General features: G+C 36.8%; 1 protein-coding gene across 1 annotated transcript; it reads right to left on the bottom strand.

Annotated features, from left to right (window-relative positions):
* Window positions 1–1768: 1768 nt before the first annotated feature.
* Window positions 1769–19004, bottom strand: LOC116170437 (dentin sialophosphoprotein-like; the record flags this gene model as incomplete). The annotated part of the gene is given in 7 exon segments (XM_031486837.1): window positions 1769–4791; window positions 4841–4995; window positions 5052–5270; window positions 5335–5519; window positions 7061–7319; window positions 7772–7967; window positions 18861–19004. Coding segments are annotated over 7 exon segments (2769 nt in total). The 3' UTR covers window positions 1769–3165.
* Between the last annotated feature and the right edge of the window lie 2538 nt (window positions 19005–21542).

Genomic DNA, 21542 nt, shown 5'->3' with positions numbered 1-21542 from the left:
CTGAACACCCAGTATCTAGAAACGTTTTAAGCTGCCCGCTTCGTTACTAAAAATTCTGGTTTCTGAATTTATTTATTTACTCTGGAAGACGAGGGGTGAGTTCTGTATGTTCATTTCTGTGTAATTACTTCTTCTACCACCGACAACGCACGTAAGTTAACTAGTAGCTTTACCAGTTTTTTAACCTTTCCGGTAGGAATATTTAGATCGCTTTACAGTCGCTGAAAGCTCTCTTGCCAGAGAAGATGAAAACAAGTTAATATTTTAAGATTTCAGCGCCGTTAATTAATTATTAACCATTTTACCACATATCGAAGTTTTAACGCGTCTAATTAGGTAAGCATACTTAAATGACTTACGTTTTAATGAATTACAGTGAACGTTATCAGTCGTGAGAGGTTTCGCTCCCACTATAGAGAGTCTACCGTAACTTTGTTTTAGTTTTGCCGAAGGGACCGCCCCCATCGGTTGCACCCGACCGATTCCTGGCTGCCGTTTCTTCGAGGCTACCGAGACCGACCCGCCAGTCCGTGGCTACCGCGACCCTCGACCAGGGGCGAGATTTTCGCTTGGTGGCGCCCGAGTCCGTCCGTTCAGCCGATTCGTGACGCCGTTCCGCCGACAGAACTACTTGTAGTTGTCGCCGATTGCGACTATTAAATCTGTTAATTACAATATAGTTTATAGATATATTTATCTATTTTTCTATTAATTAAATTTCAATTATTATTATGCGGCTAACATTCTTTGATTTTAAAGAACACCGATTGTTCGCGAGCTACCCCAGTTAGTCGGACAATTAAAAGATAGTAGAGCTAGAAGCTAGAAGAGAACTCCTTTAAATGGGTGCATATAAAAATTCTGATCTCCACGAAACTAAATTTTTTGCGCTAACTTTAGATTCGTCATTTTCACACTGTTATAAATACCCAGATACCAAATCTCGTCAAAATCCGAAAATAATCAGAACTATAATGCATTAGACACACTTCATGTCAATGTTGTCAATTGAAGTACTGGGAGATTCATCAGAAGTGATGATCGTTTGAATTTCGCGGGCAAGGTTCTAGTATTTTTTGGATTATTAAATTGATGGTTTGAATTTCGTTAGTAATTTTTTCTCACACATATCCAAACGATGAAACACATCAATTACAACACACCCAGAGTTTCGCCATGTAGCCAGTACTTCCTTCTTTTTCAAAACTTACATACCTACCTATCCGCTAAGTGGTGTCTTCCCTTGTGTCTTCCATGCTAGAGGTAGTGTTAAAGTATAGACAGCAGCACTCAAATAGAATGTTTTATGCAAATTATTTTACAAATATTTCTTAACAACTTTATACAAACAGTTAGTATAACCTTACACAGTTTCTAATTAGTTTTGCATACAAACAAATTTGCTAACGACTAACTGAATTAGTAGTGTATAACGCATACAGATTATTATTTACACCCGACATTATAAAAGTATTAATAGTTATATATAACTTTAGGTAGTATTTAACAAGTTATTCGCTTCAATTTTTCAAACCAAGTTGAAAACATGCAAGACAAAAGCATTCTCTTTTCCTTTATACTGAATATACAAAATCATTTCTCTAGTTTAGTACCTTGCATGCGTGTGTCGTTTACTGGTAAGTAGGGCAAATGATGTTTAATACATTAATGGGTAATTTGTTCCATTTCATACGATTATGCAAAAGAGGCAGGATAAAGTAGTAAAAAAGCTGCATTAATAAACTGTCTTCTAAAATATGTATAAATGATTCTATTCAATTTTTGTGCACCTTTGATGATGGTTTGGCGTCTGTGGAGAAATACCAAGACAAAATGAGCATAAAATGTCTTTCATTAGGTATTCTGAACTTTTGCTAATATTTTTTTGTAATCCTTTTGCCCCTTCCCTTTTTCATTGGAATTCATTAAAGCATATATCAAAGGAAATTGATTACTTCTCTAGGTATTATGCAGAGTTAGTTAATAAATGTTAAAGATATTCAAAAAAGTTGATTCAAATCTTAGCGTCTTTAATTTGAGTTCAGTATTCTTACCTTTTGCTACTTGATCGAATTACTATGTAGCACATTGCGTTAAAATGTATGTTAATCAACAGAAATAAAACATCTTTGAACAATTGAAGAACAGCAATGTTAGCCACTGTACTCCAATAGCACTACTACTGGACAAAACAGCAAATCAAAATCGCCAGAAGTGAACAGGAAACGATAGGCATCAATTTGAACTAGTTTTCCTACAACAGTAATGCATGTGTTAGTTCTTATTTGTAAGTTTAGGTTGCTGTTATGGAGCTGGTTTCCAGCAGAATATTGAATTTCATTAACCAAACTAAATTCATTTTATATTCAATTATAGAGTGATATTTATTTAGAAGTAGACATAGGGATTTCCTATGTCTAGTTTTAAATGACAAAAATGTGACCCACATAGGACATCGTAAACAACTTTCAAATTTAACGGAGGATATGAAACTGAATGTTTTTTTGTGGAAGAGAATCCCATAAGAAACTTAAGGGGAAATAACGACCGAATTTAATATTTCTTCATCATAACCTAAAAGCAAACTATTACTGTCGTTTTTATTAAAAAATCTAGAATGACAATACAAAATGCGTGCGTATGTTATTTCGGTTGTAAAAATTAGGCATCTTTCAGAAGGATTTGTGTCATTTAAAAGTAGACATAAGAAATCCCTATGTCTACTTCTAAATTAATAGCACTGTATAACAATGTGACTCAAACCACACCAAAGGTGGAAAGATTATAAATTAAATTTTGTGAATTGGAATTGTATCAACAATTTTCAAAATCACTCACAGGCGTAAGATAGTTCACTTGCAGCAATAAAATTTCATACCGAAAATGAAATGGTTAGTGACCACCCAGAGCACTTTCATTCTTAGATAACGGCTGCCATGGCACTGAAACCTTGTATTAATAGATCTATACAGTACCTACCTAATAAAATTGGTATTCTGACTCCAAAGACTGCGCATACGTTACCCGGCGATAGAATAAATACTAGCAATAAATTACCATCCTTGAAATTGTCTAAACTAAATTAAATGCACCACTAGTAACATTTTGGTTGGTCCTAAATATCATCTTTTCCAAACAAAAAGTTGAGTTAGGAGTTTACCGCTTTCAAACCAAACCGAAATCAGTATGTACCACGTCACAATTATTTTGTTTCTCTACCGCCGCCGTATTCAATTCCACCAATGTATCGATACTATTTATGCTGACCCCTTGCAGAATCTTTTGGGCGGCCAAGCTCGTGAAATTAAAACTCAAGTCGCTCAGACTCGGAAATTGCGAGTCTTGAAGCTTACTGTCTCTGGTCAACGTCTTATCTCTGTAGTCCTGTTTGTAGGAGATGTTCGGTTCCGATCCCAAAATGTTCTTCTCGACCAAATTATTAGGTAATTCAACTCGTTTTTCTAGCGAAGTTTTAGAATCCGAAACGTACTTGCTCAGTATGCTTCCCGCGGAATCACAGATGCTATCGTAGCTTTTAGTGGGACTGGGAGGGTTGCTACAGAATGAATTTCGGGTAAACCCTCCAAAACTTTGTATTGCCACCAAGTCTGGGCTAACCAGTCCCACTTGATTTTTTAAAATGTTTTTGTAATTCAATCCTTCTTTCATGGGTATCTGCAGGGATAATTTCCGGTTGTTGTTCATTGGTTCCTTGCACGATCGGTCAACGGTAGTGTTGTTCAATCCGCTTGAATTTATGTTTTTGGAATATTTCTGATCCTCTGGAGCAACACTTGTCGGACAATTGACGGTTTCCTTCACCGGTTCTGTCCCGTTAATTATAACAACGTTAGGGTTCGAGTCAGCACTCTGGCCATTCTCGAATGTAATGACCGAACGCACCGGAGAGTTCTGAACGTAAATCTTCGTATTTGCAGAATTACCGCCGTTGATCGTTGCCGTCATTGCGTTATTAGCATTGTTGGTAAGTGAACCACCCTGATTCGTCGTTACCTGTAAGGTAAACGAATTGCTGTGCGGTAAGTTTGAGGCTTTTCGTCCTTCTTTTGCTTTACTTCGGTCTCCCTCTTTCACTTTTGCAGGTGATCGTTTTGAATTTCCACTCGGACTGGAGCTGTTATTCGGAGGTCGCGTTATAACAGTTCTGTGTGATTCTAAGCTGGAAGGTCCGCTCGTCGCCGAACTTGCAGTTTTACTACTTTTATGCGACTCGATGCTCGATGGGCCGCTATTATCTAAGGCAACAGAATTTTTGAAGGCGGTAGTTAACTCGTGCAAGGACGATTTGTTAATGGCACTGGTAGATTCGTTCGAATGCTCCCGGAGTTCCGGTTTGGTCGACTTCTTTATAGTATTATGACTAGTTTTCAGTGATTCTAAACTAGGGGTTTTCGTTGTATTCGGTTTCACTGCATCGCGAATCGGTGAATTGCTTGCATTCAACCTTTGCGCGACGTCTGCTTGAACTTCGCCACTTGAAACACCAATTTTGGGTGATAAACTTGAGCGACTAGTCCTTCGTGAGCTTGCGTAGCTTCTGGTCGAATGGAATGGGCTTCTTAAATTACTAGAGTTACGAGGTAGTGTGCTAGAAGCATGAGAAGGACTGTTCCTTTTCAAACTAGGAGATTGATCTCGAGACTCAACGTAGGAGGTGACGTATGTCGAATCGTTGGAAAGTTGTCTCCGGTGCTGTCTTGGTAACGTTGCTGATCGTGCAGATCCCACTTCTGAATTCTCGAAGTAATATGGTAAGGAAATAGCAGAATCCTGAAAAAATAAATTAAAGGAGCCGATGGATGATTCTTTCATAAACTACCTTGTCAGTAGCAGTAGTTTGCGTAGACACACTATGCAAATGTATGGCTTTGGAATTAAACCACTCCATTGGAGGAAACTGGGCGCTAAACGTATTAAAGTGACACGGCGAACGTCGTGAACGCCTGAATAATCTCGTAAACAGTGACGGCTTTTCTACAATTGCAAAACGCCATCTTAATGTTCAACAATGTGTAATAAAGATAACTTACTCGAATTCTGTGTAGAATCACTGCTATTTGGGTAATCTGTACTACTACTACTGTCTGTGCAATGTTTCGCTATTGTCCGTGTTGACGCAGACCTCCGCAATCGCCTGGCCGTTCCCCACAATCTGAACGAACCTCTCCTATCTGGACTTCTGTGAGCGGGAAATGACGCTGATCGCCTTTTATTGGTACGAGCATACAGAATTTTATCACTTGCATTACCTAAAAAAAAATCGGGAATTATAGTTCCATGCCCATGTTTTAAGACTGCAAATGTTGCACGCACCTCCACATATTACGTCTGCCAAGTTTGTTTGTATGCATTGATGAGTGATATCACCATCTCTAATGGTAGCCATTTCACCATGCACCAATACCAATGCTTCTTCATTTGACATTAAAAGACCCTTACTGACACTACCGTCCTCATGTTTCCGTCGTCCACGAGAATGGCTTCTAGAGCGCCTTCTTCTGCAATAGCAAGCACATGGTATTAGCTACAACATTATATCACAAGTTGTAAAAATATAACTGTATTATAAAATCCGGACAGGCGAATTATATAAGGAGGGAAGATGTGCTAAGGCCAACCGGGTGCTAACATTGAACAATTATACAAAAAAATTTAAAATTTGAACATAAGACCATGACATTTGAGAATGTTTAAATGAGTTTCGAGTGACAAAGCGTTTGAAAAGCGGACCTCTATTTACAAAAAGTTTTTTCATTTAAGTTGCTTATTCGAATGTAATCTGCAAAAATGGTACTGGTTTCAACAAGACGGTGCACCACCTTACACAGCTCGTGCCGTAATCAATGTATTGAAGTCATTGTTCCCTTGGTCGAATCATAGCGATTTTGACGCCGCCAGACTTTTCTACGAGGCTACATGAAGTCGAAGACAACAAGTCAAGAACCTTGGACGAAATTACGGCCAACATCCGCCATATTGACCGCAACATTGGCAAACGTGATGGAAAATTCCAAAAAATGTGCACATTACGCCATTCAAGTTCAGGGCGACCATTTGCGCGATATGATCAGCGAAAAATGTGTTTTTTTCATATTCTTTTTAACGCATTTTTTTAAGAATTAAAAAAAAGATTTCCGTGTGCTCTTAATGCTTCGCCGGCTCACCACTCTACACCACCGTTGTCCGGACCCATTTCTGCCGTGTGGAACTACTTTTATAGGAATCAACCTAGTCCTGGAATTTTTTGCATTAAGTAGCCTATACCTTGAAGATTAAAGATCTCAACAATACAATATAACTGTTTTCTACCAACTACCGCCCTTCTTTCTGACTCCTTATCAAAAGAGGCGGTTTGGAGGGGGGGGGGGGCTGGTTTTATTTTTCACGAATAAAAGGTCTCAACAAAAGGAATTAATTTTTTACCAACCATAGTCCTCCTCCTCGACGCCCTTATCATGATCGGATATCACAAGGGTCATTGGGACGTCGCGAACAAATATATCCATTGCAGATGTCAAAACCTTAAGAGCGAAAACAGTTAGTCGGCTGAAAATAGTCACAGGAGCAAAATGAATCGTCTGGCTGGACGACTATTATTGGTCAAGTCGAAGCGAATCTCTTGAAAACAAAGTGTCGGAAGAGGGTACCCATAAAAGGCAAGTGGAACGTCAGGACGAGACGGGCGAATAGAGCGTTCAACGTTCTTGGAAAATGGGGTAATCATGTTCAAATTCAAGACAGTAGCCACCTCTTGTTCATATGTTGAAGTAGGAGGAACTACCTGTAGCAAAGATCTTTGCGTGCAGATACAGAGTTAACTAATACACAAACAGTATTTATTGTTATTATATTACTTATTAGTTATTAGGTACTTATTATTACGTAAATTCATTCTAAATAAATGAGTCAAAAGAAAGCTTCTTTTTTATAAACCTATCTCTGAACTGAACAGTGCCACAGAGAAATTAAAGTGTATTTATGCGTTATCTAGTGTTTTCATTGATGACGTCGTATAATAGAATATAATTGATATACTTACTCTGGCGTTACAATAAAGTATCCTTTAGAAGTATGATACAATTTCCTTTCAGTTGTCAGTTGAGCAAGGGTATCATAAATTGTTCGCTCGCTGGGAGGGGAAACGTGAGGAAATGCTAGTATTAAAGCCTCTCGAATGGACTCAATTCCTGCCGGACGCCCCTGACTGGAAAGTCTCAGGACAACAGCACATACTGCTTCGGGAAGAGGTGTCCATTGAGTTTGGGCAACGCTCGTTACAAGGCACTCTTCAATGTCTTCTGCAATAAATAATTGGAATATACACACAAATCTAAATATAAGGCGGATGCGTTTTATTAGGCAAGGAGAAAATTGAGGGGTTGTAATATAAATGCAGCCAATACAGGCGATTTTGTAGCGAACAAATCAATAGCGATTTTAAATTCTTGTCATGCCACCATCCCAACTCTCTTTAGTAATCAAGCCATATTCCCTCTCCCTATTGTCTGGAAATTTCAAATTTGTAGTGCATAGCAACAACAATGGCGTGATTAAAGGCTTCTACGTTCGAAGTTGCAGTATCCTCTCTTTTTAATTATGTCTGTCAATGTAACCCAGAGGAATCTTTCTCTCTGAAATTAACGCTGTAAGAAAACTGGAATTGGGGTGCAATATTTTGCTGATTTGGTGTAAATCGGTTACCAAATGTATTTTAAATATTACTCCTTCGTACGCATAGATTTTAACTTACCAATGCCAACTATCTTGTAACCCGAGGGGGGTTGGAGCACTCTACGAGCCCAAGCACCTCGTAAAACCTCCAGGGAACATGGTTCAGCGCTAACAAGGAGAGCTCCTGGACTAATGTAGCCTCGGTACACGAGCCCTCGCGTGGCCCCTTGCAGGGCGTTACTCCACCAACACACCGCATTTGCAGCGATGAATCCCTGAAAAATAAAAGCATGTCAAAATTCTCTATAACAGAAGGTGTAACTACAATTACACTAATCAAACAAGTACCAAATTTAGATGATAAAGATGAACTGTGCCATGGTCTAAATGTGTTTAGTGGCCCTTCCTATACAAACCACAGACCAGCAAAATTACACAAACGTCTTCTCGTCTGTTCAACCGGCACGAATTTCATTAAATAATTTGACTATAAACAATATGGCATTTATTAACTACTTTCGTCGACATTCTCGCTTATTGGTAATCTAAATACTTGGTTAACATTTAGAATATCGGTAACCATGCAAATTCCGCATGATAGAGTACACAATCCGAGAATTAACACTTGTATGTCACTACATGGCGCTATTGCGGGATCCGTAATGCTATTCTCAAGGATACAAAAGACACTGGCTGTTAGGTGAAGTAAACCACCAAATAGCATTAGACATTTTTCAATAAATTCGGATGGTTCGTCAAAAACATACACGGCGGCAAGGACAGAACAAATTGGCAAGTATCCTACAACGCTTACAATAACAATTTCCCTTGTTAGTTTGTACAAGCACACGCTGAGGTTGTAGTGTACGCAAAGGACAGTTCCTACGAAGCATAAGCAGGATTGCACAACTTTAGTTACGAAACTTGGAATTTGTCCCAAAGTTCGTATCGATTTCATAATTCGCAGTGACATTGTTTTTGATAGATGAATTAACGTCAATGTCGTTCGAATTCAGTACTTACACGTATTTGTAGCGCCCACAAAAAACCAACTTTTTGAAAATTAAACGAATGGTTAGCGTTAGAGCACGATCATTGAGGTAAGAACTTTTACTTTCTCTCTATGGGCGCGAAAAAGAGGCAGTCATCAGAGGTAAACGGCATCAGATTTTCTCAAAAATTGTCCCCATAGCCTGGCCAAAAATCCAGGAAGATATAGGAATATCGTAATCTTCGTTTGGGCAGGAGTTACCGTAGTAGAAATTGTTATAAATAAAAAAGAAAAACATTGAAAACCAATAAAATGTAATTTGGTGTCTGCTCAGGGGAATCGGAGTAAGGCGCGATACTCGGAGACCCCACACGTCAGACAATGATAATCATCGGAAATATCGACCAAAATCGTCCGTCGACCTTCGTCCGGTGATAAAGTCATATTTGGTTGCCGAGTCTCATACAGGTTCGGCGAGAAGGAGTCTCCGGCACCGTTCTTAGTACGTTTCCGTGAACTTCCTCCAGTCTAGGAGCTTTTGTTTTTGGGGATTCTTAGCGATTGTGAAAGGATATCTTGTCCAGTGACCACCAAGTTTTGTCGGGAACGCATTTCGGCGCGCAGGGGTTCGTTTTCTGTTAGATCGTCGTCAGGATAGAGGATATTCAAAATCGCGTTCATCGTATGCTGTTCGGAAACAGAGTATCTGTCACCGTCGCGGATATTGGAACAAGGGTCGAAGGGAACTTGCTTTTGAGAAGATATGCGGTATATTACTCCCCATGGGTTAGCCGATATTCTAGACTCGACAAAATGCTGCCAAGATTCAAACTTTGCTTTCATCACTGTCAGTTTACATTTGGACTTATGCCAGCATGGTGGAGCTCTTTGACGCCTCAATGTGTGCACTAAAAAAAGTAGAAAAAAAGGAGAATTTAGAGAGATTTAAAAAGCCATAGAATATCAATGGTTTCATGGGAGTCCTCGAGATCTTCAAGGTTCTGGGTTTCGGAGTATTACTGTATCTAGTGTATAAAATTCGAGAATCGGTTTTCCTTGCGAGAATTCTATCATCCACTTTACTGAGTTTAAATAATATCTCATCTCAGTTCCAGAAAAGGGTAGGTATTTTTGGAATTTTGGTAGGTTAGATAAATAACATGTCAAGCGGATTGCATTACACTGAGGTAATGTAATCTATGTATGCGATTATCCCACAAAATGGCCCCGCAGACTTTCGTATCGACTACAATTTCGAATTTGAAAACCAATCAACAACACTATGCCAATTTGTACGGTTATTGTATGGTATAATTGGGATCTGACCTTTTATTATTTTTTCGACATTACACAATAAAATACCATCAACGACTAATCGAAATTGAATATTACACCAAGATGGAAATTGAAAGTCTTTCAGCACAGACAATCAATAAATCTATTAAAAACTTATTATTTAGGTGGAAGTATTCGAAAATAAAATGAGATAAAAGTTAAACATAAGGCGTGGTACGGTTTTTTATGCTCCAAATTAGGTTGCCAATTGAATAAGTTGATTGTATGCAATGCTTAACACTTAACATACCAAGTGTTTCTTATTTAAGTGAAGAAAGCAGTCACGATTCACGAATGAGATTAAATTGGAAACTTATGTAAGTTGGCGGATGTTGTCGCGACGTAGCAGGCGTCGCGGCGTCTATGCATTCCTGTTTTCTGAAAGTTCCAACTGTAATAATGAAGCATTGACTGAAAAATAATAGTTTTAAAGCTGACACATACTTAATGGCCAAGCGATTCGTAATTTATCACTGATTTCGTTTACTTTTAGTAACTTTAAAAACATAAAATACCTGAATAATTGCAGGACCACATTTAAATTAGATATATTTTGTGTTAAAACTTCAGCAAAAAGGCTATAATTTAAATTGCTAAACGTAATTTTTATAGTAGTAGGTAGGTAATATTTTGTTTACAAAGAAGTGAGTACCACCACGTTATATCAGAGGCACACTTAATACTACACTGACGGCCGGTATTATAAAGTATACTTAACTATCTTGTCTTCCCTTTCATTTCAACTTTCCGAACCAACTTATCGTTCTTATGAAAATGACTGCGGCGCCGAAACACTGAGATCTGTGTTGTGCTTGTCTAACTTTTACGCAGCGATAACACTTATCGCAATGACCGGAGATAATCTTTAACAACACATTTCACGCACATATTTCCAAATTTTGCTTATCTTTCTAAATTAACAATAAATAAAAATCAAAATACAACGGGATTATTTAAACAAAGTCAATATCAAATAATTTTCCTACAAATCAAATTCAATTACAATTTCGAATAACATGATCAAAAATTAACCGCCAAGCAAAGAACGCCTGTGTTAGGTACTATTCGAAATATGTTCAGGTGCGGTAAATTTGCCTTGAAAAACTTGTCTCGGTAAAATCTGGAATATTTACCTCCGAGTATTCGTCTTAGGAAAAGGCACCCTCGGCAGATACATTCCCGGAAAAAATTGCCCTCCGGATATCCGCTCCCGGAATACTGATCACTGGAACCTTCGTCTCGTGGGAATTGGGATTCAATGAAGGAAGTCTCGTCCAGACAACGATCCTTTCTCGAACATATGCGTGGCAAAGGGCTTTCAGCGGCGTGAGGCTTAGAAAATGCAGAGATCTGGCTTATTGATTTTGTCGCTGTTTAGATATCAAATTTAAAGGTGTAAAAATGCCTCAAGAAAATTTTATGAGAAAAAAAATTCGGATCTTGAAAAATATAGGGGTTGATTAAGCCCCGCTACTCCTCAGCCAGGTCTGCAATTCTGTCTTTGGGTATTATTGGAGAAGTATTGGACAACTTTTCAGTGTTCCTCAAATGCCTACCCAAAAATGTCTACCAGCTCTCCTACTACTACGATTTAAATGCCTGCTTATACGCAGTGAGGGCAGCATTTACATTGACTAACTACCACAATAGACTCCATACCGTCTTCTAAGAACTAGAAACTAGAAAATAGTGTTATAAAGTAAAATTTAAAAACAGAATCACAGTAATTCGCTGCAATTTTGGGAACTTGTGTAATGGAGATTTGTCACTTGGGGCGCCACTGGAACTTCCCTTGACATTTGTAGGAGATGCAATTGTCATTTTCTTCTTGCTAAGGGTGATAATTAATAGAATTTAAAAAACAGAATGCCACCAACCCGCTGCAGTTCTGAGAAAAGTGTTTGCAAACTTGTACAATAACAATTTGTCAATTAGTACGCCCCTGGAAGTTCCCTTGTCATTTGCAAGGGATGCAATTCACATAAGCAACCAAGAGAGTGTTTCTCCAGAACCGGCTTGTCTTTGGGATGGATATTTCTGGGCGAATTTTCTTATAGCTAATTTTTTCGAGTCGAGTTCTCCTTACTTCTGAAATCAAATATTCCGTGGAAAAAGCTTTCGGAGCCAGTCTTCCAGAGACGAATCTTTCGCAGGTGAGTATTTTGGGATGATTTAGCTGAAAATAAATGTTATCACCAGTGTTCTGGTAAGGGGAAGTTTTCTTTAGGCGTAGCGAACGGATTCAGCCGAATGGGTTTGTCCGAATTCTCCCAAATTCGTTACACGTTCTGATAATAGGTATGTAGCTATATTACATATGGTTGTTGGTAAACGTAGTTAAATTATACCCCCTGTCCACCAGTTAGCGAGGTAAGCTGGAGAAATAACCTAAACGATCTTAATTAGTTTACATCCCATCTGCTATTAAATAAGCATCGACTTTTCCGATCCCACCCCTTTCACTCACACGGAATGCAATCCATTCGGATAAGGATATAAACGAAAATAAGTATCGCGTAATCAGATACGTAAATTTTACAGTGACTAAACTGGGAAACGCATATAAAAAGGCTTCTTTTAATTAAGATTAAGAGTAGTTATTTTTAATGCGATGGCCTCTGGAGAACTTATAAAAATATAGCTGGGGAATGCACAAACTGCACTCAGCTTTTTTACTTTCATATATAACATATTCCAATCATAAATTTTATAAACTGGCTGATATAAAAAGCGTATTAAATGTTTCACCCCGAGGTAATTTAACATCCTCAATTTATGTTATTTTTATAAAGGCAAGTAAATATATTTTTAGATATCAAGTAGGAAGGTACTTATAAATATGCAATGTAAAATTCGAATTCTAAATGGTTATAAATAATAAAAGTAAGAGTATACTCATAAAATCGTGGCTATAGTGACAGAATACGCATTAATTGTATATAATTAACGGAAACCGTTATATTACAATACATAGGAAAAAATATAATTTCACTTTCACTCCCACATTAACTGGAGTAACAACCTACGGTTCGAATTTGAAATCAAGGAACGCAGGTCGTATTTATAGACATGTGACAGCCAAATAACGGCGGTTATAAAACAATCTGCTTATTACCATTTTTTACAGTTTAAGAAACCGCCCCATTACATCGAATTTCAATGAACTTTCTTTTCCTCAGCCCAATCGGAAGCATTACATTTAATCTTGAGGAATTGTAAGAATTTGGCGGTAATTATTGCAAAAAATCGTATGCAATAAATTAAACGGCGTGTAGATTAATACTAATTTATGCAAAACAAATCGTAAATTAATGTTTTGGCAAATTAAGATAAACTACTCAAAATTAATGTTATTAGGCAGATATGGGAGAGAAGCGCTAACGTTTAGAGGAAAAAATGAGTGTTTATTGTTATTTGTACATCATTAAAACAGTTCGCAGTGCAATCTAATTGTATAGATATATGAAAAATGTGTTAATTAACAGTAGTAACTGTAATTCTTCCTGGGAGACTGAGCAACAGCCAATTAATTCTACCTATACACACTACATCCCCATGGAAACGGTACCTAGTTCTATCATTTACATTTTGTTACAAATTACAAAATTACCGAATTAATAAAGATCGAAATTCTGGTTACTCGGACGCTACAGGTGGAATGATCCCAAAACAGTTAGGTAAGTAGGTACGGTTTCTAGACCGAAATACGCTGGTCTAGCATTGTTAAACTTAGCAGGCGAAAAGATCAACGGAATAATGGCTACTAGTTACTAGTTAGTAAGATATCGAAAAGTATTTGTCACTTGAAGATTAATACCTACCAAATGATCAACGAAATTTTCTCATAAAGCGAGGGTGTGACAAACAAAAACCTTGAAAAAGATCGCCTAGTTTCACATAGAAAATGTCATGGTTTTTCAGTTTAAAAGATATTTTGGCATTAGTAACATTTGCAGGAAGAAAGAAGAACCGCTTTTATTCACCAGTTACGAAAACTGTTGGGTCTTTGGAGCACGTCGTTTATTTTTCAAAGACTGTTTCTTAGCTCTGGGGAAATTTTTGTACATTTATGTTGGGATGAGACATAATTGATCTAAAGCGGCAACTGGTTTTCTGAGTATTTTCCAATATTTCACTGTACACTGTCGGTCGATAGAACAGCGGAAGTTTAAAGTAGTTAATTAATAAACATATGGGAATTTATCCTCCAATTTATCAATACCATTCATTAAATCCTAGATCCCGATGCTCACTGAGGTAGAGGTTTGTGTACAAAGAGGAAATGCTATTATAAAATTCATATAAACATTGGCAAACTTATTTCCAATCAAAGGTGGTTCGTTATCTTTTAGTCTTGAGATGGGTATAAGGTCTTTATTTTTATGGTGAATTTATAGTGAAACTCGCAGCCCTATATATGATAGCTTTATTGACGCTAATTGGCAAACAGTGTTAGCAAAACAAAACCTAAAACGGATGTGTTTTTTTCTCTTCTTTTTTTCCAGAATCATCCTTATCCACTTTCGTCCTCTTGCCTCCTCTTCCAGCACTTCACTCCTGCTTCCTCTTAGCCTTTCCACTTCTGTGCATTCCCATAGCACATTTTCTCCACTTCTGCTTTCCTCAGCCCTCATTTCCGCATCTGAACCTCGCCATTAGGTACCTTTTCTTCCCCCCATTATGTATTTCGGCAACCACTCCCTTATTAGTGCCCTGTACCTACTGTTTCCTCGTGAGTTCTCTATCTCCACCCTCTGTGTTACTGTACTTGTGCATCAATGGCCCCTTTTTTGTGATTTTCCCACTTTCCCCTATGTTTCTCCCCCTTTCGACCTCAGTTGCCCGTATCTATTTTAATCGTAATAAGTTTAGCTTCCTAGCTGGCTATTGAGATTACCGTTTTTTGTACATGTCAAAATTTTATGAAATGCCGTTAATGCCTTCTTTGTCTTCCTCCCACCATTGCAGCAAACAGGTAATTTCTTCTTCTTTTTGTCCGTGAGTGAGTTTGCAGAACCAATTTTGCACAAACCTTTGTCATGATTAATTCATCGTGCACAATTGGGCTCGCTATCTGTATGTGTGTCGGTACTATTATTTGAACGCTCAATCGGTCTTTCCGCACAATATCTTCTATTTTCTGGACGTTTCCTGCAATTTTTGCAGTTACAGTGACGTTAACCAGTTCTGGGGCCTTCAGCATTGGCATCAAACACCTTTAACATTTGCAAATATTTCGGTGGTGATTTCGGGTTAATACCCTCCTCTAGTGATGGTTTGTTCGTCTGTCTGTCCGTCTGTTCCTCGCCTAACTCGAGAACGAAAAGAGATAGCGATGTCAAACTTTAGCCAATTGATTTGTACGAGTTCAAGAATCCGTGCTATAGAATATGAGCCAGATGGCAAAAAATTCACCTACTGAAAATCGTATGCGATTCTTAGTAACTTGTTTGTGACCGCATCCATTGCAACCAGATCTCAAAAGCTATCTAAAACATGGAATAGCGATACAAAAAGTGATTGTTCTGGAAAAATCAAGGTCACCTAGATTCCAATAACAATCTAATATGGCCAAGGGGTAGAAGGTGGGCAGTTTATGAATTTAGTCGCTGGACAGTCCAAGGCTAGGAACAAAAGAGATGAGAACAAAATAGCTTATGTCTGACTACGATAAGGGTATTGCCTTAGGGCCAAGAAAGATCACAAGTAAAGGATGCGGAGGCGAATCAGAAGGAAGCAGCCAGGATTGTTCTTCACTAAACCGATGCTTGATTAAAACAAACACAAATGTCTAAAGTGCGGCAGTAATGAGAATTTCGCCACATAATCACGAATAGGTTTAAAATGCTTTTAATATTTGCGTTCCAATTTGTATAATATGTTAATTGATTTGGCACAATGAAAGTATATGTTTTATACGGTAAACACGAACACCTATGGGGGCTATGGGTATACAAATAGAAAATTTAACAATGATCAATCAATTAGGTGAACGGATAGATACCCACGTTCAAAATAAATACCTTGAAAACTACCTGAGTTGAGTATTGATAGAAAGTAAGAGCAAATTTACTTTTCACAGTAATTAAAGTGAAGTGATTGACATGATGTAACAACCGATTTATTATGTGCACCAAATACTTTCCACAAATTGAATTGTGGATACTAGAAGTAAAATTAGCAAAATTTTGACATGGTTTGTTTTTATGTCGGCGCTCATTTCGAGAAACCCCGATAAAGTGATCATATCTACATGATAGTCCACCGTTGCATCCAAAAAAAGGAGTCCAATTTAAATATTCTGTATAAAAAATGTAACTAATTTAAATAATCTAGAGAGAAACAGAATGAAAAAACATGTAACAATATACCTACTCACTTATAGTGTTCGTTCTATTGCCATAATGAATATTAATGCCGTGGCCTTCGCGCGGTTATCTGAAGGTCGCAATCTTCCTTCTATTCATCAACCCTAACAAGTCTCACTTTTGTGCATAAGGATTCCAGTCAGTTAGTATTTTTACTAGGAAAATTTTGAGGTGGATACTTTTGATTTCTCCTTTTCTATTTTTTTAGATGTTGAATCCGAATCTTATATTTTATACTGACTTTATTGTTAACTCCCTCCCCTTTAACTGAATCTATTTCATCTCTTCTTGATATAGTACTATAAAGGACCCCTCAGTGAATAGAAAACACTCATAATCATGGGCTCGTAAAACTTACACTGGCATTTGTATCAATCACCGTATAATGTATCCGTTAGGGTTTATAGTTATTTTTCGTTAGTTTTTAAGGAAATTTTTCGATAGAAATTCCCATTATGTGGTGGTTTTATCGAATCGCCTATTCTTCGTCAGCAGTATGGTGTTGTCGTTCGGTTTCGGGAGTGGTTCGTTAAAAAAATCTCCGTGCAGAAGGACCTGATTGTAAGTGGACGCGTTTGAAAATTCTGTGCTGATGAAAAATTGGTTTTTATCGAGGCGCCCGTTTGGTTTGGTTTACGGAAAATAATTGGGATGCCGCTTGGCGGGATTTAATCAATTGCTATTTCATCAATATACGTCGATTGGTACAACGCGGCACGTTTGGCCGGAGAGATTACATATAATTCGTGTTCATCTCCCTTAATTTTACTAATCCGCTTGTTAAAAAGATGAGTCCCTTTCTGATATAGCTGTTGTTTGTGTCGATGGTATGTCTTGGGGTGCATTTTAGCGGAAAAAACCGTTACAAATTCAACAAATAGCTAAGTCAAAATGGCGTCAACAGCTTCATAAAGATACAAGGTTACTGCAATGGCAGAATATATGAATGGACCTTACTTTCTGGACGTCCTATGTGTTATATCCTTGACTTCAACGATTTCCCTGTTATAACTTATTTCCTACAAATTTGACCGTTTAATTTTTTTCAGAGAAACTCAATCTCGCCGGTGGTTAAATTTTGAATTGAGACACAAACTAAAACTTCTTCCGTTTTCACATCATTTTTTTAGAAGGCACTTTATCGAAAAAAGAAAATTTTGTTCAATTTTATAATGATCCTGTATTTTCTTAGTTAAAAGATATTTTGAAAAATGTTTATTACAAAAGTTTCTTTGTAATCATTTTTGAATAATCTACCGTTTTAAAAATAAGTATACTGGATCAGGTAAAATAGTTATCGGACCTAACCTCATTTTTTTATTAGAACATCCCGTATATTTTATTCTAAAAAATGGCATATTAAATTCTCTTTTCAAAAATGTACTTAACGCTAAAAATTCAAAATGGGTTCAGAAAGTTTCAACATTTTTGGAATTTTTTTGTATTTTTTTAAATCATTTGAACTTTGATAGCACTAAAGATTACGAAGATACCCTATAAAAGTGTCGAAAATGGGACACTCTGTACGTTGTTATTTATTTTTTTAATGGTCTACAGTCGACACTCTAGAATTACTCCAGAATGTATAGTTGTGCATCTTCATGCAACTACAAAAATAATGATTTAAACATTTTATTTAGGATTATAGATATGTATACTGCGTATTTTTTGTTTTATTTTTGGTATTTTGTGGCATTTAATTGGATACTTAAGTGTAATTAAGAGGAATTAACTGTATGTAATGAGATTTAAATGTTTTTAATGAAGTTTAATTAAAAGGATTTAAGCGTATTTAATGGAATTTAACGTATTTATAGGATTTAAAATTTGATACGCGGGTACACATATTCATTTAAGGAGTGTCCTACCAGTAGCAAACTTTTTATCATTTTGAAAACAATAAAAAGCTTCTTTTTAAATATGATGTTTTGAAGATACTGTATTCAGTGTTCCATACAAAATGTTTACCCTGTATATCACAATAGAAATTCAAATTTTCACTTAGAAGTCCAAGCTTTGGGGCTAATTTCTACTTATAAGTCGAGGGATTTGAAGTTATACCTAATAATTCAAAGTTTATAATAAAATTTTCGAATTACCAGTCCCAAAGCGAAGGTGTGGGGCTAAAATTACGAACCATAACTCAAAGATAGAAAAACATAGAATGGGCATTTGTCAATTCTATATTTTTCGATGTTATTTTACCCTCCAAGGTTTCGTTTTTTTATTTTAATTATTTTGTGAACTTGAAATTTTGTAATAAGTACCACATTTTTATTTGTTTTTGTGTACCATGTGGACTCTATTACTTGAAATTTATCTTCAATGGTGTATTTAATATGCAAGGCGAACAGACGAAGTTCAGGTTCAGGGGTGAAGATCGTTTAATCCTCGTAATATTTTCCCTTTTCACTACATATTTCCAATTGATGAATAACAATGACAATACATAAATTTAGTACAAAAGTACTTACTTGAAATAGCATGTAACCACTTTCATACATCCAAAAGTCACCAGGATCACCCTGACAACCTTCTTTGCGCACGATGATAGCCAAACACCGGCGCAACATTACTCGACACTCCGGCCTATTTATGCTCATCGTCAGGTAATCATCCTGAAACAGAAAAAGAAATGAAACCAAAACTGAAATATAAATATAAAATACAAGTAAGACACACACGTCATTATAAGAGACACCATGTCCCCATGACAGACGATGGTAATCAACCCAAGCAGTTAATTGACGCTTCAATGCATCTCTTAATATGTAAAATATTCCAAAAAGGAAGAGAAACTACGCACACGCGGTTCAATTTAAAGTCTTAATGAAATTCGCCAAAGCGTACATTATTGTCTTAAGGTTCAGAGGTTACAAATCGAAAACATCCGCGTTGCATCGTCATCCACAAACTGTTAGGAAAATATGTAAAAATTTCAACCGATCTATAAATCATCGTCGTATTCACTGTACCTGTCACTTTTTAGTGCAACGACTTTTTTACTCAATATAAATTGGTGTCAAGCGTAACAGGACAGACCATTAAGTATAATTTTATTAGGAGAAAATCGATTGCAAATACGTAATTGCTCATAATAAGAATTGGCAAATTTTTCCTAACTTCACTCAGATTACAATTACTAATTAAAAAAATCGTGCGAGATATAAATCATTTTCTTTCGTCCGTACGTATCACTTAAAGTCTATTAAAAAGTCATATATTTTAATATTTTGATTTAATTGCTAATCAAATTTTAAGCTTCCTCTGATGCTTTCAAATCAAATTTACTTACAGTTAACATGATAATAAAACTCGAGCCTCACTACACATTTCCGGTCATTTGGTATAAATCATTATAAGTAGATGTATAAATTTTAATTGCTTAGCTTTTAAGTTGGATCGCTTTTGACGGTTCAAAGTTTTTGAAGATTGATTATAAAAGTGAGATTAGCGAGATGAGTTTTCTATTGCAATTTAAATTCCAGGTGAAATTAAGTAGCGGCAGGTGCAAGAAGAATTGGTAAACTTGGAATTGGACGGCATGCAGAAATGGTAATTAAGAATCTTCAAATGTAGGATTCAGCTTTTAGATGCGTGAGACTGATCAATGTGCATAGCAGAATTCGGAATCTGAAGAAAGTGCAGAATATTTGAAAAGTTTGCTCATTTTGATGAGACCCGAAAACCCATTTGTATGTGGTATGTCACGATGAACTGCGCCAATTTATATCTGACCGAATAAAAGAATTCAATGTGTTTTTTCGTAATCCACACAAAAATATGATATGACCAAAGTAGCTTCAAAGGTTGACCATTTTCACACACGTTTTGCTATAGAGAAAACAGAAAAAGACTATGACAGTAGGTAAATCACTCGGTAAATCACGCACCATTCTAAACTTTACGTTTATGAGTGTACATAAAATATACTTGTAATTTCGACTGGTGAAAAGGTATTTATAATTAAGACAAGCAGTGCCATTTCTTACTCGCTAGGGTGGATTTGCTCAATGAAAAACAATTGATTGCTCGTTCGTCAAAGAAGGAGGCGCTTTTTATTCTTATGACATAGGTAATACGAGTATAGTACGAATCTGTCAAAGAAGTAAAAGTCGAGCAATTACTGCAATAGATGTTTAGTATAGGTACTTCAAAAGAATAAAAAGCTTGATTTCATACATTTATTGCAGAGTAGGAAGACAATGTAGTTGAACTACAGACTGTTATACATCCAATGCATGTTCTTTAATTAGACACTACAAAATTGGCATTTATAAGTACGCTCAAGATTCCCGGTCCTACTTGAACATTACAGAATTTCAACCGTGCGAATAAATAAATCATGCTAGTGTAAAATGCGGGTATTATTATAAGCGGGATAATTAAAGTATATGCAAAAAAATAGTGATAATAGTTATTTACATAAAAGTCAGGAAAATGACACATTACTGGCGAGAAAATATTGAAGTAAGAGAGCCCTTTGGGACCGAGTATTTTAATTTCCGAGTCAAGTAGTGTCACTTTACTGACGAGTTTTGTATTAAATTTTACCATAAATCGCATATAAAATTTAAATATTCACATAGAACTTTTGATTAATGTCAGTGATGACAGATGTCATTAGTCATTACAGACATTTAGCACAGCCGTCTATAATTACAAGCCATGCTGAGAAGTTTGGCAACGTTGTCCGAAAGTCAATCAGTGGGCCGATGTAAGTTTTAATGGCGTTTTGTTGCTCTTGAAAAATTGCATCTTTCCTCTCTCCTGTGTTTCGCCTTGGTGGTTTTAATACAGAAGAAAGATACTTAGGCAGCTTACAATTGTACATATTTTATTCATTTACAAAAATGGATAATAACATTTTTATTTGACTTTAAATTTCGAAACGCTGTAAATCGGTAACTGCATCATAATGTGTTTTCCATCGAGATCTCCGAAATTAGTGAACTTCTTACGAAAGAGGTCCAGGTGAAGCACACGTTTGAGCACTTAATTTCGGCAAAAGGATAGTAAATCGCTGTGTATCAGAGAGGTTTTATCAACGACCAGGTGCGATTCGGAATGGCAGATTTTAAGCCAGTCGCTACTCCAGTGGGGCTAGGTAGGAAGCTTTTAAAGTGGGGAGCCCCGTAGACTTCAAATTCCCGTAC

Source organism: Photinus pyralis, unplaced genomic scaffold (genome assembly GCF_008802855.1).
Source record: "Photinus pyralis isolate 1611_PpyrPB1 unplaced genomic scaffold, Ppyr1.3 Ppyr1.4_LG5, whole genome shotgun sequence".
NCBI lineage: Eukaryota > Metazoa > Arthropoda > Insecta > Coleoptera > Lampyridae > Photinus > Photinus pyralis.
The sequence above is the reverse complement of the archived record's forward strand: the minus strand, read 5'-3'. Positions and strand labels throughout refer to the sequence as shown.